This window comes from Vidua macroura, chromosome 1 (genome assembly GCF_024509145.1).
Source record: "Vidua macroura isolate BioBank_ID:100142 chromosome 1, ASM2450914v1, whole genome shotgun sequence".
Classification (NCBI taxonomy): domain Eukaryota; kingdom Metazoa; phylum Chordata; class Aves; order Passeriformes; family Viduidae; genus Vidua; species Vidua macroura.
In genome coordinates this window covers 20,076,691-20,089,706 of record NC_071571.1, presented here as the reverse complement: position 1 = coordinate 20,089,706, position 13,016 = coordinate 20,076,691, and the positions used below count along the sequence as shown (strand labels likewise).

Genomic DNA, 13,016 nt, shown 5'->3' with positions numbered 1-13,016 from the left:
AGGAAATGTTGATGCCAGCCAGTGATCTTTTTCAGTACATTTGTTTTGGAAAAAAAAAATTATTAAAAATGCTAAATTTTCACAAAAGACTGAGAAATGCTGCACCTATGTTCATTGGGTTTCAGAACTAATTGCAAAGCATCTTCATTCAGCAGGGCCTTTCTTTAGTTAATGGGCACTGGGGACATTCCCATGATCTTCCAGTGGAGTCTGAATTAAATGAACATTCAGGCAGAGGCAAATCTACTTCAACCATACAGTTGGTAGGTTACCAATATGACATAATTCCCTAAATTTAAATTCTTCTTTCGCTGTTCCTCTAAAGAAATGAACAAAATTAATGTAATAAATCAGTATTATTTTTCAGTCTTTATTGATTTTTTGTTTATTACTTGACATGATTGTCGAGAATCTCTAGATTTTGAAGTTTATAATGAGCTTTCACAGATATATCAAGAACAGATATTTTACAATAACATTGCTTAAGTGTGTATCAGATTGATATAACAATATGCTTCCTGTATTGTTATACATTTTGTTGATAAAATTCTTGAAGATTTTCCTTCTCCCTTCTTTTTATACATTGATCATATGTAAAGGCAGACTCTCCCTTAGGAAAAACTTTGGAATTTCCTGCAATGAGAGTTAAATGCATAATTAGTGAACAGATTAAATCCTGGACTGTTCTTGGGCATTTTTCCACAGATTTGAAGAGTAATGTAAACACTTTGGATATCTGGGAATGGTGCTTACCTATAAGAAATTACATGCTGTTATACTTGTCTGTGGATAGTATACAGACAGATAAATCTTTGCAAATTCAATTAAGTCATAAATTTTACCGTTTTCTCCTTCTTTTAACAAATGTCTTCAGTTTATATCCAGTACCTCAATGCATAGGTGAACTCCATTTTACTAATGTAGTTGTGATGGGCAAGAACCTCTTGAGTCACCACTAATCTCTAAAACACAGTTGGAAAACTCTCAATAAAAACCAGATCAAACAGAGGAGTGAAGCATGTTTACTATTTTGTGAGACTCGTCAAAGCTTCCTGTTTATGATAATGAATGAACAAATTGTTCCTCTCAGATGGAAGATCCCCCCAGAGTTCTACATAGATCACAATATCTATATAGAATTAGCCTGGCTGAGCTGGTTTGTACAAGAGCAGCCAATTTTTCAGAATCATGTGAGTAATACTAAGACAAACACTGGTTGACTAAGAAAAACTTATAAATCCTTCAGATCAGTAATTAGTCTTGCAGTTTTGACTCACAGTTCAAAGAAGTGGCATGTGAATAAATATAGGAGAAGTGCAACAATTACTGGAATTCATATGACTGGCTGCAATCATGGGAACTAGAGATATTTATGTTTCCTTTAAAATGTAGAATATGAGAAACAATTCTTTTTCCATCTCTCGTCATGCTTCAGCAGAACGTATCCTTCATCACAACCAAGCTAAGACCAACCAATAAACATATCCTATTTTGTAGCCAGTGCACATCTCTGGTACAGTTTTTGGAGTGGTGGCTGCTGTCCCTAACACAGAGCTCTTGTGCTGTTGTTGACTCCACTGGCTGCAATAATAGGTTTTAACATATTTTTTTTGGGAAAAAAAAAAAAAAAAAAAATCAGAAATTAAAATTCAGTCTTTCTAGTTTCAAGCACACTAGTTTTTTGGCTTCTCCCTCACATGAATTTCAAATAATTTCTCCAATCAGAAAGCAAAGCCCCAAGGAGGTAGGGACAGTGAGGGGGACAGGAAGGACAGTGAGAGATTACTCATGTTCTCCCTTACCTCCCAACAGTTGCAATATCTACTGATTAAATAGTAGGGCTGGTGCATCAATTTATCTCTCTAGGATAAGGAGGAAAATGCTGTCACTTTCTTCAGTTGAAGTAAGGGTAAATTTCACCATGGAGTGTACTCAAGTGCTGCTATGCCCAACCAGTGTTGCCTGGTGCTGAGATGAAACCCTTGCTAAAAGCCAAGACACAAGACACTACAGACCACCCTGAAAAAAGAACCCCTATATTTTGAAAGGGGATGAAACCTACTGATGATGATAGTTTTTAGTCTTGTATTTTCACAAGAAAACTGTGAAGAAGATGAGTGCCTAAAAGACTCTACCTCTTTTTCATGGAAATCCTATGGACACGTTGTCCAGGAAAATACAGTCATCCAGTCATGACAAAATCAAAACATGCAATTTTAATTATAATGCTCCTTCTAGTCTTTGGCTCAGATTTTTGTGTATTCGAACAGAAGTGTGGCTTTCTTGGGCTACAACAATGCCTATGAATATATTTCTTCCTACCTGAATTAGACTTAACCCTCTCTGGGAGAGGTAGATTTCTTTCTTATGTGTTTCTGCAGTACCAATCACACTGCAGTGGCCAGTAAATTATTCTAATGACACCTGTGCAAATAACCATTGACTGTCTTTAATTCATTGTTTGAACTTTGTTGATATTTTCCTGTATTTATGGCAGCAGCTGGAAGACACCCTTAACACTGACCCATTATCTTTGCTTTTAACTAGAGAAGCCCGGAAGATTCTGAACCTGCTGAAGTTCCTCCAGAGAGCAAGGTGATCAGCAAAAAAAGTTAGTATCAATAAAAAGACTAGATAAGACAGGAAAATCCTTCAGACCTAAGATGGAATTGAAAGAGTGCAGCTGGCCTAGCTCTGTGTTTGCAGTGTGACACATCATCACATCTGATGGCGCCTGGCTACATAATTTAATCTCTGCTTAAAGACTTTCTCAGCTGCCAACCCTGTAATTGTGAAGTTCATTAATCTCACACTGTCCTTGCTTTAGTATTTGCTGTCTCACTGTTGGAATCTATTTTCCTAAAGTCTTTGCTTAAAGGGAAATAGTCAAAAATGAATACAAAACATATTTTTATAATTTTAAACTTAGCTCAGGCTTTTATTTCTGAAAGTGGTGAAACATTTTTTGTAGGCTTGCTGTGCTAATATAATTCTGCATCCTTCTTCACTTACACAGTAAAGCAATAGACTCTTTTAACCAGTAATGATTCATCACAGGTATGGAATTATAGCCTCATGATGGCTCTCAGTTTTAGAGTAATCTGTTTGCTTCTGAGAATTTAGGTGACTCCGGTCTTCTGTGTTTTTTTGCTGCTTAGTAAAAATATGAAAATAGAGTATAAACCAAATTTTGCCTTTAACTGTACTTTGTGACCTTGTTAAATTCAGTAGAGTTGCAGTCATTCAACTGAGGGAATAATATTTTAATTGAAATCAGTTTATTTACTATAATTTACTCCCCTTTATTTTGTGATCTCTGGTCATCAGTTTGGTTTATTTAATTGTGTCATTATCTTCTTCTAGGTTCTTAATGTTCTCTTCTGTTCTTGTGGACTTCATTTCTATTTCTGAAGCATTAGAAATCTGGATTTTAATTTCTTCTCTTTCACCTCTCCAGTAGTACACAATCCGGTGCCAGTTTGAACATGACTACATAGTTCATCTCTAGATATTTCTGTTTAGTTCAATCATCATCTGCTAAGCACCAACAAATTTCTAGTGATCTCAATGTTATTTGTTCCAAGTTACTAAATTTGGGATTGCTTCTCAGTAATCTTTGTTTAGTTTAATTTTTCCTCATACCTCAGTCTTACCTCCATAAATGAAACCTTAGTAGGGAAGGGTGGGAGGTTATTTTGGTTTTTTTTTTTTTTTTGGGAATACATAATTACAAAAGTTTGTTTCATTACAGTTATTTTAAATAGCTAAGAGCATAAACATACTTGGGTACCTTGATACTGAGTGAGGTGTTTCTTCCCCAAAACTGAATGGAATCTGCAGGCCTAAGAGAGAAGCCTGACAACTCCAGAACTGCAAAGCTTCATTGTAAATGCCTGTCAAGTAGGAATGCAAAAAGAGTCAATCACCATAGATAGTCAGGTACTAACTGAGAAAGCAAGAAACTTTCGAAAGAAAAAGATGTCTGACTGGCCCTCTCAGCATTTATCCATACTTGTTCTATCAATATCAGAGAAGACCAAACAGTAGCATTTTATATTTGTTGTACTTCACATTGACTAGAAATACTTTTTCTGTGTTAGTCATGGAAACACTGGAAAAATCTATTTATGGATAAATGCTTGCTTTAAACTCTTATTCTAAACTTTAAAAGTGTATTATATGACTGAGTCCTCTACCCATTAGTTTTATGAAAATTATAGAATAGAATTTGCTATGAGTTCTGATTTCCTACTTAAGCAAAGAAAAAAAGTAAGATTGTTGGAGAAGAGGAGGCTTTGTAGAAAGAGTTAAGGTACTAAGTTAATAGTTAATAGTTTGTGTTGGAATATAATGCAGCGAGATAATTGCCAGTAACAAAGTTGCTTTAAAATAGGCTGAAAGTAAAGTAAGATAAACATTCAGATTTGTTTATACATGTATCTTCTTAACTTTCTGTCAAGTAAGTTCACAAAGCTTATATCTGTAATTGCTCCACAATGTTAACCTGATCCCTGTGTTATCCCTGCTAAAACACCCTGGAATGAGTTCCAGTAATCATGGTGTATCATCTCCAGCAATAAGATACTTGAACAAAACAGACTAATAAGACCTCAGGGCAGGCCATGAATTCATCCTTGCCAGTGCTTATTACAAATCACAAACTTAATGTAAGGCAGCAATCTATTATTTCTATGTAATTCATGCTCTGCACTATTGATTATAAACTGCCCATAGTGTTTAGAAAGTACTGTGCAAACTGGGGACATCCACGTCCAGCTCTGTAAGCTGGCAGCAAAATCTAACATGCCTGCCAATTTTTCTGAACCCACAGAGCTCCCAGACAACCAGGGAGGATTTTCTGAATACAGTTGTTAGGCTTTTATGTGCTCTGTGTGTTTTTTATAATAGTCTGACGACTTCAGTTCTAGCCAGTTTCTGTGAGAAAAATATCTCACCCATCACTGTAAAATGGTCATCTCAGAGAAATATTACTGGAGTGAGACCTGGTAATAACTGTATTCAGACAGATCGGTGCAGCTTGATGTTTGCTCCTTAGTCTGTCATATTATGTCTATGTGGGGTCACCAAAAATCCGAATAATACATATTTAAGGCCCAAATCATGACCCTGCTCCTTCAGGCATGAAACAAATCCTTTTCAAAGTGTTCTGTCCATTCTGTGTAGAGGGAAGCTGGATGAGTTTCTTGACAGACATTAGGCAGCTCTGACTGTAAGACTGTGGATTAAATGAATGAAAAAACATACAGGATGGGACAGCCAATTGTGTGTTGCTAAGTTTAGACATTGAACCTATATGGAGCCTTGCTGCTTCTTGAAGAGATAAACTGCCTCCCTGGGAATGTGTTCAGCATTCCACCCAGCTGTCTCTGTTAACGGCTGGGCAGAGAGACTGTCCCTAATTCTCTAGTTTGATTTCAGTACTTGCATCACTAGTAGCACCTTTCCACTCATGTCAGATGACATGATGCCATGAACAGCCAGTATACAGTTCCACTCTAAAACAAGGTCACAGAGCAGCATGGGAAAGACAAACAGCTATCTACACCCATGAGTAGTGCTCCAGATAGGATACTATGAGCATAACAGCCATTAATTGATTGGAACAAATGTTGGATATCAGCATGCTGTAACCCTGTACTATAAGTGATACTCTGAGGCTTGTTGTCTTTCATTTCTATCTTTCACTGTAATACAATTGCATAAAAAAACCAGACCCTGGAAATACTACTCTGTAGTATCAAGCTTTACAGAATTAAACAATCAGCTGCGTGAGACCAAATATTCATCTTCACTAAAGCTCTGCAATTCTGTGAGCAGTGGTGGAAGAATTCCAAATAACAACTAGAAAACGTGTGAAATTCATCAAATAAAGAAAGATTAATAAAGAGCCTTAGGATGCTTCATGAGATGGGACACAAACCTAATTTTTTGTCTAATAGCTGACCTAGTAAGAATAAGGAAGTTATTTCTTGGTATTTACATAGCATTTTGAATTGTTCTGGGACCTACTTTTTTTGTTTCAAATGTATTGAAGGAAGTGTAATAACAAGGACAAATCAGATAAACACTATTTCCCTTTGATTATTATGACTTTTTGTAATGTTATATGTAAAGTCACCAAAAACCCCAAATCTTCTGTAACATAACAAAACTGGCAATATTTGTTTGGATAAATACTGGGATTTTTATCTGTTTGTTTTTCTTTTTCTAGATAAAAAAATCAGCTTGTTAGCAATAATGGTTCTGGTGGGTGACAGTCTTCACAATTTCGCTGATGGCTTGGTAATAGGAGCAGCATTCTCATCCTCAACAGAAACAGGTGTGACAACGACTGTTGCTATTTTATGCCATGAAATTCCCCATGAAATGGGTAAGAAATATATGTGTGCATTTTTCCTGTTTGACTTTGCCTTTCCAGGTTTCCCAAAAAGTTCTTTCCTGTATGACATTTGTGGTATTTCTTGCTTATAGCATCATGAATTACAGCATTACAGTCTGAGACTGATGCTTTCTTTGCTCTTCACAAAAACCAGAGGAGGCTGCTGCACTCATTACTGGATGCCTTCCCATTTGACCTTCTCCAGATGCAAATGACATCAGGTCAGATGTGACCTGTTATTCTTATGTGTACAGACACAAAAAAGAATAAACTGTAAGCAGGACCCAGGTGTGTCTAATGGCCATGCCTGACACAATGGGCTATCCAAGAATTTCAATATGCAGCAGAGCTATTTAATCAAGTATTCCTCTTGCTACCCTCATTCCTGCTGCTTATCAAGAACAATAAGATAATAAAAGTTGTATGACCTATTTTACTATTGGACAGGACAGGAGGATTGTTCTGTTGTATACTGCCCTTGATTGACTTTTTCTGGTAAAACTTCCAGCATGGCTGAAGCTGCTCCTGACATTGTGTTGGTGAATGTTTATGAATTGGGAAGTTTGATTTGAGAACTGCAGGTTCTCATTTCTATCATTAAATGACTGAAGATTTCATGTGCTGTGTAGAAAACTCCTCCAAACAAAAAGGTGGGATGGAGGATTGCTGTAAAATTGGTAACTCTTGTTTGCAGAGTGAAGCAAATTTAAATACTTGACAGTTACCTCCAAAGACACCTTAATTCTGGGGCAGTAGTGCCCCAGTGTCAAAGTGACATTTTTACAGTCATGGAGCAAAATTTTTCAAATCTTCTAGTTTTGGCCTGTTATGAAATCTTTCATTTTAGAAGAAAAATGTGTGATGGAATTCTGATGTACAACTTCAACTGATTAGGACTGAAATCAGTGGGATTAAACTCAATCAGACTGTCATAGATTACTCTGACTTGCAGCACCTGTAAAACACTCAAAGACCATGTTCCAAATATATGATTTGAACTGGCAAGTTCCCAGTGGAGAAAGATTTAGAAACTCTGGGAAACCATGTGACTTCACTTTTGTATGTATCCAAGCTGGAAATGTCACGGAACATAGAGAACTAACAGAAAGCCACTCCTCAATACTGTATGCTATCTTTAGGAACAGCTAAACAAGTACAAGTCAATATGACACTGTTGTTTTGAGATTTTTCTTTCACACAGGACAAGCTTATAACTAATTCTACAGAATCCTAAAGGCAGGTCTCCATCATTCATTATCTTTGTGCATATTTTAATTATTTTCCTTCATATTTTATTACCAAGAGTCTTAAAAATACATTTTTCAGCTAAATAATAAATGTTCTTCTTCTCTATGCAGGAGATTTTGCTGTGCTGCTAAGTACAGGGCTCCCAACGAAGATTGCAATTTTGATGAATTTTATAAGTGCACTAACAGCATTCTTAGGACTTTATATTGGCCTTTCTCTATCGACTGACCCATCCATTCAAAACTGGATCTTTACTATTACAGCTGGAATGTTCTTGTATTTATCTTTAGCAGAAATGGTGAGAACTTCAGTCTATTTTTATATTTTCTTTATAGCATAGCCACATCATAGATGAGTGTCAGACAAATGCAGGGGGATGAACTTGGAGACAAAAAGAGCTTGTTGGAAAGAGCATGTTGTCTGCCCTGTGTGTGTACAGTGGTTAGAAAAGTAATCTGTTTTTCTACTCTGTCACTCTCATGCCAGGTGTCATTACAATGAAAAGGGGAAACAAAGACCATTAAGAGATTAAAATAAGAGATGGCATAATGGACTTTTAGAGTATTAAAATCTTTTAAAGACTTTTAAACAATGTATTTTTAGTTATTTAATAAAACATATACTTGAATCTTCAGGGGTTTTAAGATTTTGAAAAAACTGGTTATATTTTTCTTTTTCTGCCCTTTTCTTTATATATTTTTCACTCATTTCAAATGAAACTTTCTGTTTCAAACTAAAATGTAAGATGCTTATCCTGAACACGTCCTTTTTGTCCTAGGGAGGTTTCAATTGGATCTTAAGTAATAAAAAAGCCTTCAGATTACCTTAACTTTTTAATAGTTGCCCAATATTTTTCATACTCCCAGTTCAATAGCAATGCTCTGTCTATAGAAGACTAAAGTGTGAAGATACGAGGTAAGAGGAAGGTCTGAGCAAAAATGTGGGGCAATCATAGCTCATGCTGGTGCCTCAGGCCACATAATTTATTGAAGAGATGGATAACTGTTACACTTGTAGCAAGGCAGAACTTAAATGCCTGCCCAGCTTTGTCACATGGGTCTTTAACCATCATGTGTTGATGTAAAGTTCGTTGCAAGCTCCTCCACAAAGATGGAATGTTTTGAGTGAACAGATCAAGAGGGAGAAAAAAAGAAGTCTTTTCATAAATTATTACTTTGTTTTTTCCCAAGGCTGTCTGTCTCTCCCTTGTGTTCATTACCACTTCATGCCTGAGATGCTCTTTACCACGTTCAGGCATCATACTTTAAACCTGATATGCCATTCCAGTATTATAACCTATTTAAAATTCTACTTATAGTAATTAATCTTAGACCTTGGTAGTATTTTAGTCTATTTTTGCTGTTGTTAGCTAAAGTAAAATGAACATAAAGTTCACCTAAGAGCTTAAGAGGGAACGGCCAGAGGATTGTGGATGTGTCAACAGTCCTGACTGAGGTAGTAAATAACAGAGAAGAACACTGTGTACCAAGTTGCAGTTTGTTCTGACAGAGAAATTTGGAAGTGAGGGTGCCTACTGTCTAGGCATGGTTCTACTAAATGGGGCTAAGAACGATGTACACATGTTTTTCCTTCAGTGTAGGATCAGCATCCATCAAGGATCCACAAGCTCCTAGAACAATACCATGTTTTTCCCTGAGTCTTCAAAGCAATGTGCCAGCTGTAAATCTCAAGAGAAAATATAGTTCCAGGCAGAGACAGGGACATGTTTTGCCTTGTTCTCAGCTTGTCATCATAATCTTAGTCTTGATGTGAAGGGAAAAAAGAAGGGAGAGAGAGGGGAGGATCTTATTTCTCTCAATGTCTTTTATTAATAAGACTCTTATCAGCCTTTCTCTGCATTTTGTGAAAAGAACTGGCATTGGGTGGCTCACCTGTTTGTCAGTGTCAAATATGATGGGATTCTTTTATTTAAAAAATATATATGTAGCACTGCAGGCATCTATAGATCTGAAAAGTTTTGTGTTTGTATAGTACATCTCAAGATAAAATTATACATTTCAAGAGAAAAATGAGCCATTCTTTTTGTATTTTTCTACTTTCTGCATAGAAATAAGTTCTATTCTCTGCTGCACTCTCATCTACAAACAACAGTCATCAGGGCTCCTGCCAATAGTGTACATACACTTAATAGTACACAAAGTTTGACTGTTATTTTCAGTACTTGTTTTATGGGCTTTCTGATATTCATGTGCTTGTCAGAATAGCAGTTAAATAAAACTGAACAGCCTCACTGGTTTCTGCACTGAGGAATATTGAGGGGTGTGAGTAGAGGTTTGTTGACAGAACAGCACTGTGAGACTGCCACCATAGACAAAGTAGCACAAATCTACTTCTGTGGTTAATTAAAGGTTTTTCAGTTATACAAATGGCATTGTAACTCCATTAGCAAGCAGGGTAGACTAATAATTTCAGAAACTGAATAAGGGACAAAAGATAAAATCACTTATATCCATCATTTTTCACCAAGAAATCATACAAAACTGGAGTTTACTCTGATTAATTTAAAAAAATGTTTCAAATTTTGAAGATAAGGGGGTAGTTTCTAAAGTAATTTGCTGGACTGTTGCACTGCAGCAGCCATGCCACATGTGCCCAGCTTGGTAAGAACTCTTTTTTAGCCAGTACATGCCTGAGAGCCTCTCATGCCTTCTTTTAGTGTGCTGCTTCCTATTTCTTCTTATATTTTGTGCACTCATGATAACATGAGCTGGAGTAGAACAGTAGCACCTTGATTAGCAGTACCTCTTTTGCCGCTGACAGACTTGAAGCATTAGCAAGTGTGATAGCTTCCAACAGCTTGGATGTGGTGCTATGTTCCCTTAATTTGTGAAGTGGTTTTCATCTGCCAGTTAAATAGGTTTACGCTTCTTAAATGAGAAGATTCTCTCTGTTCTACCACAGGCTTTTTTGTTCAGAGAGAGTTGGGTGACCATAGTTGATGTTGTGACAGCAACATGTATTCTAACAGATAAGCAGGGACGTCACACTAGGTGTGGCTATAGAGATTGGTTTGTGTGTTGATTACATGCATGTAGGTGAGATGGAGGGAGCAGACATCAGCATTGGATGTGGAAAGGGTACTACTTGCTAAGAATTCCTTTGGAAAACTCTCTTAGGAACCTACTGTGCATGTGTGTAGCTCCTAAATTGTCACTGACAAAAATGAAAATTCAATTTTGCAGTGGGAGGAGAAAATCTTCCTGTTTGGAAAACTTTTCACTCAGGCACTGGGGAAGAGGGAAAAATAGACTGATTATAAGGATAAATAAGAAAGATTAAATATCTCGACTGGAACCCTGGATTCAGGCTAGGTCTTAAGTAACAGTTTGTACTTATATACAAGAAAAACTGTGTGCTCTGAGCACTTAAAACTGTCAGCTCAGATTTTGATTTACATAAGAACTTTGAGTTGTTTATACTTGCTTTAGATTAAAAATTTATGATTATCTTTAAACACTGATCAAATCTAACTACATACGTTTCTGTACTGTAATTTAAACCACTGCCGTGTTGTAATGAAGATCCAGGGCATTTGGGTTTCCCTGGTTTTTTTCAGGCAAAACTTTAAAGTGGAGGCAGATTTTTCAGCACAGTTTTTTTTTTGGGGCCCAGGCCAACTTTTAGAGAAAGAAGAATGCACAAGCAGCAGCCCCGGAGACCCCCCTCTGACAGAGGGAAGCACAAGCATAGCAAATACTCCTGTTAACCTCCTTGGTCAGCACCATTCCACTGTCTCCCAGTGGCTACTCCTGTTACAGCTACTGTGAAAAGTCTCCAAAGTGCACAGGAACTCAGTAGTTTTATTCAAGCACAGAAAAAAACACACAACCAAAACCAGAGGTCAGCACCAGACTATTGCTCTTTAGTTATTTGCAGAGTTGATGTGACAGTATTAGCAATCATCAGTGATTGCCCTGAATAAAGCAGAAATATTAAGACAATTTGAGCCTGAGGCATCATTTCTGCAAGCTCTGTTTAGGCACATATTTAGTTTAAACCTTTGATAAAATACACTGTGAGAGTGAAAGGTCAATGCAAGTAGCTTTTATTATGATTATAAACAAGTGTTGCTGCATTACGTGATTTAAAACTCACAGAGAAAAATATTAAATATGTTTTTTTCAAGCATATTTTAAAAGTCCTGTTTTCTACTTGTACATTTCCTAAAGCCCAAGTAAATAGAAGTGTTGCCAGTTATTTCAGAAAAAGCATGATTGACCCTATATATAGTACTGAAACAAAAAATACTCCAACTAGTTTATTCCCACAAAAGGAAATCACTAATTTTACTAAATAAGCATTTCCTTACAGACAGCTGTATAAAATTACTACTAAATATTGAGACGTTAACAAATTTCAGAATCTTGTTTATAATTCTTGTCAGTACTAGGAAAATAACCGAAGTGGGTAGAATTTGATTAATTTATATATTTCACTGTCAAGATCAGCTTTGTCAAAATGTGCAGAAAATGCTACACATTAATAACTATAGTCAGAAGCTCAGCATTTTGAAAATTGCTTTTTTTTAATGAAGTTTAATGAAGTTGTTTTCCCATAACTTTTTTTTTCCCACAGATGAATGTATCTGGCTCTCATTCTGCTGTCTTATTCTTTTTTTAGCTTCCTGAAATGACTCATATTCAGACACGGCGACCCTGGTTGATGTTTCTTCTACAGAACCTTGGATTACTATTAGGCTGGCTTTGCCTCTTACTTTTGGCTGTATTTGAACAGAAAATTAAAATATAAGTTTTCTGTTGGAAATCTCGAAGTACCACTTGTGACAGTGGATAGCATTATTCACAATTTTGTTATGTCTGCCATAGTAATATGTAAATTAAGTTGCTGGGATTTTATATCTGAACAGTAGATAACTATTTTACTTTATTAACTTATTGTTCAGATTTTTGTAATTATTTTTTGTAAACATAAATGTTTAGAATTATGTTTTATTTGTTACTGAGTTTACCAGATGCCATGCTCAAACTCACAGGAGCTTTTAATTAGTTTTTATTGAGACTGTTCTAGTTGAATGCTCTAAGTGATCTCTGCCAGTCTGATTGAGGAAAAGAATAGAACACTTTTATATGCAGTAATTAAAGTGGACTAACCATAGCTGAATAATTTGAATATGGAATGTTTTTTGCCTTCTAGTACAAAGAATTATTTCTTTAAATTTAAAAACCATAGCAAAGCTAAACTGCTAAATGGCATAAAGCCATCTCATAAAGTCTGCACTTTCTACTTTGTCAACATAAAGATTCTTATCAGTTGCATCTCACTGGTCCACTGTGGCAGGAAAAAAATGACAAGTGTATATGTTGAAGTTTAGGATAGAGAAATTTGG

The 13,016-nt window shown here is 36.1% G+C and overlaps 1 protein-coding gene across 4 annotated transcripts in view; it reads left to right on the top strand.

The window, feature by feature from the left end:
* The window catches only part of SLC39A12 (solute carrier family 39 member 12), a 33,722-nt gene extending 20,923 nt beyond the window's left edge, over window positions 1-12,799 (top strand). For 2 of the 4 annotated variants that reach the window (XM_053998029.1, XM_053998012.1), the window contains exons 9-12: window positions 2,548-2,611; window positions 6,233-6,391; window positions 7,759-7,946; window positions 12,290-12,799. In XM_053998029.1, coding sequence (XP_053854004.1) covers window positions 2,548-2,611; window positions 6,233-6,391; window positions 7,759-7,946; window positions 12,290-12,418 — 540 coding nt within the window. In that variant the 3' untranslated portion in view covers window positions 12,419-12,799. Of the gene's footprint in view, window positions 1-152; window positions 264-2,547; window positions 2,612-6,232; window positions 6,392-7,758; window positions 7,947-12,289 lie in introns of all 4 variants that reach the window. The other 2 variants (XM_053998039.1, XM_053998020.1) reach the window with 2 other exon arrangements.
* Window positions 12,800-13,016: the final 217 nt, after the last annotated feature.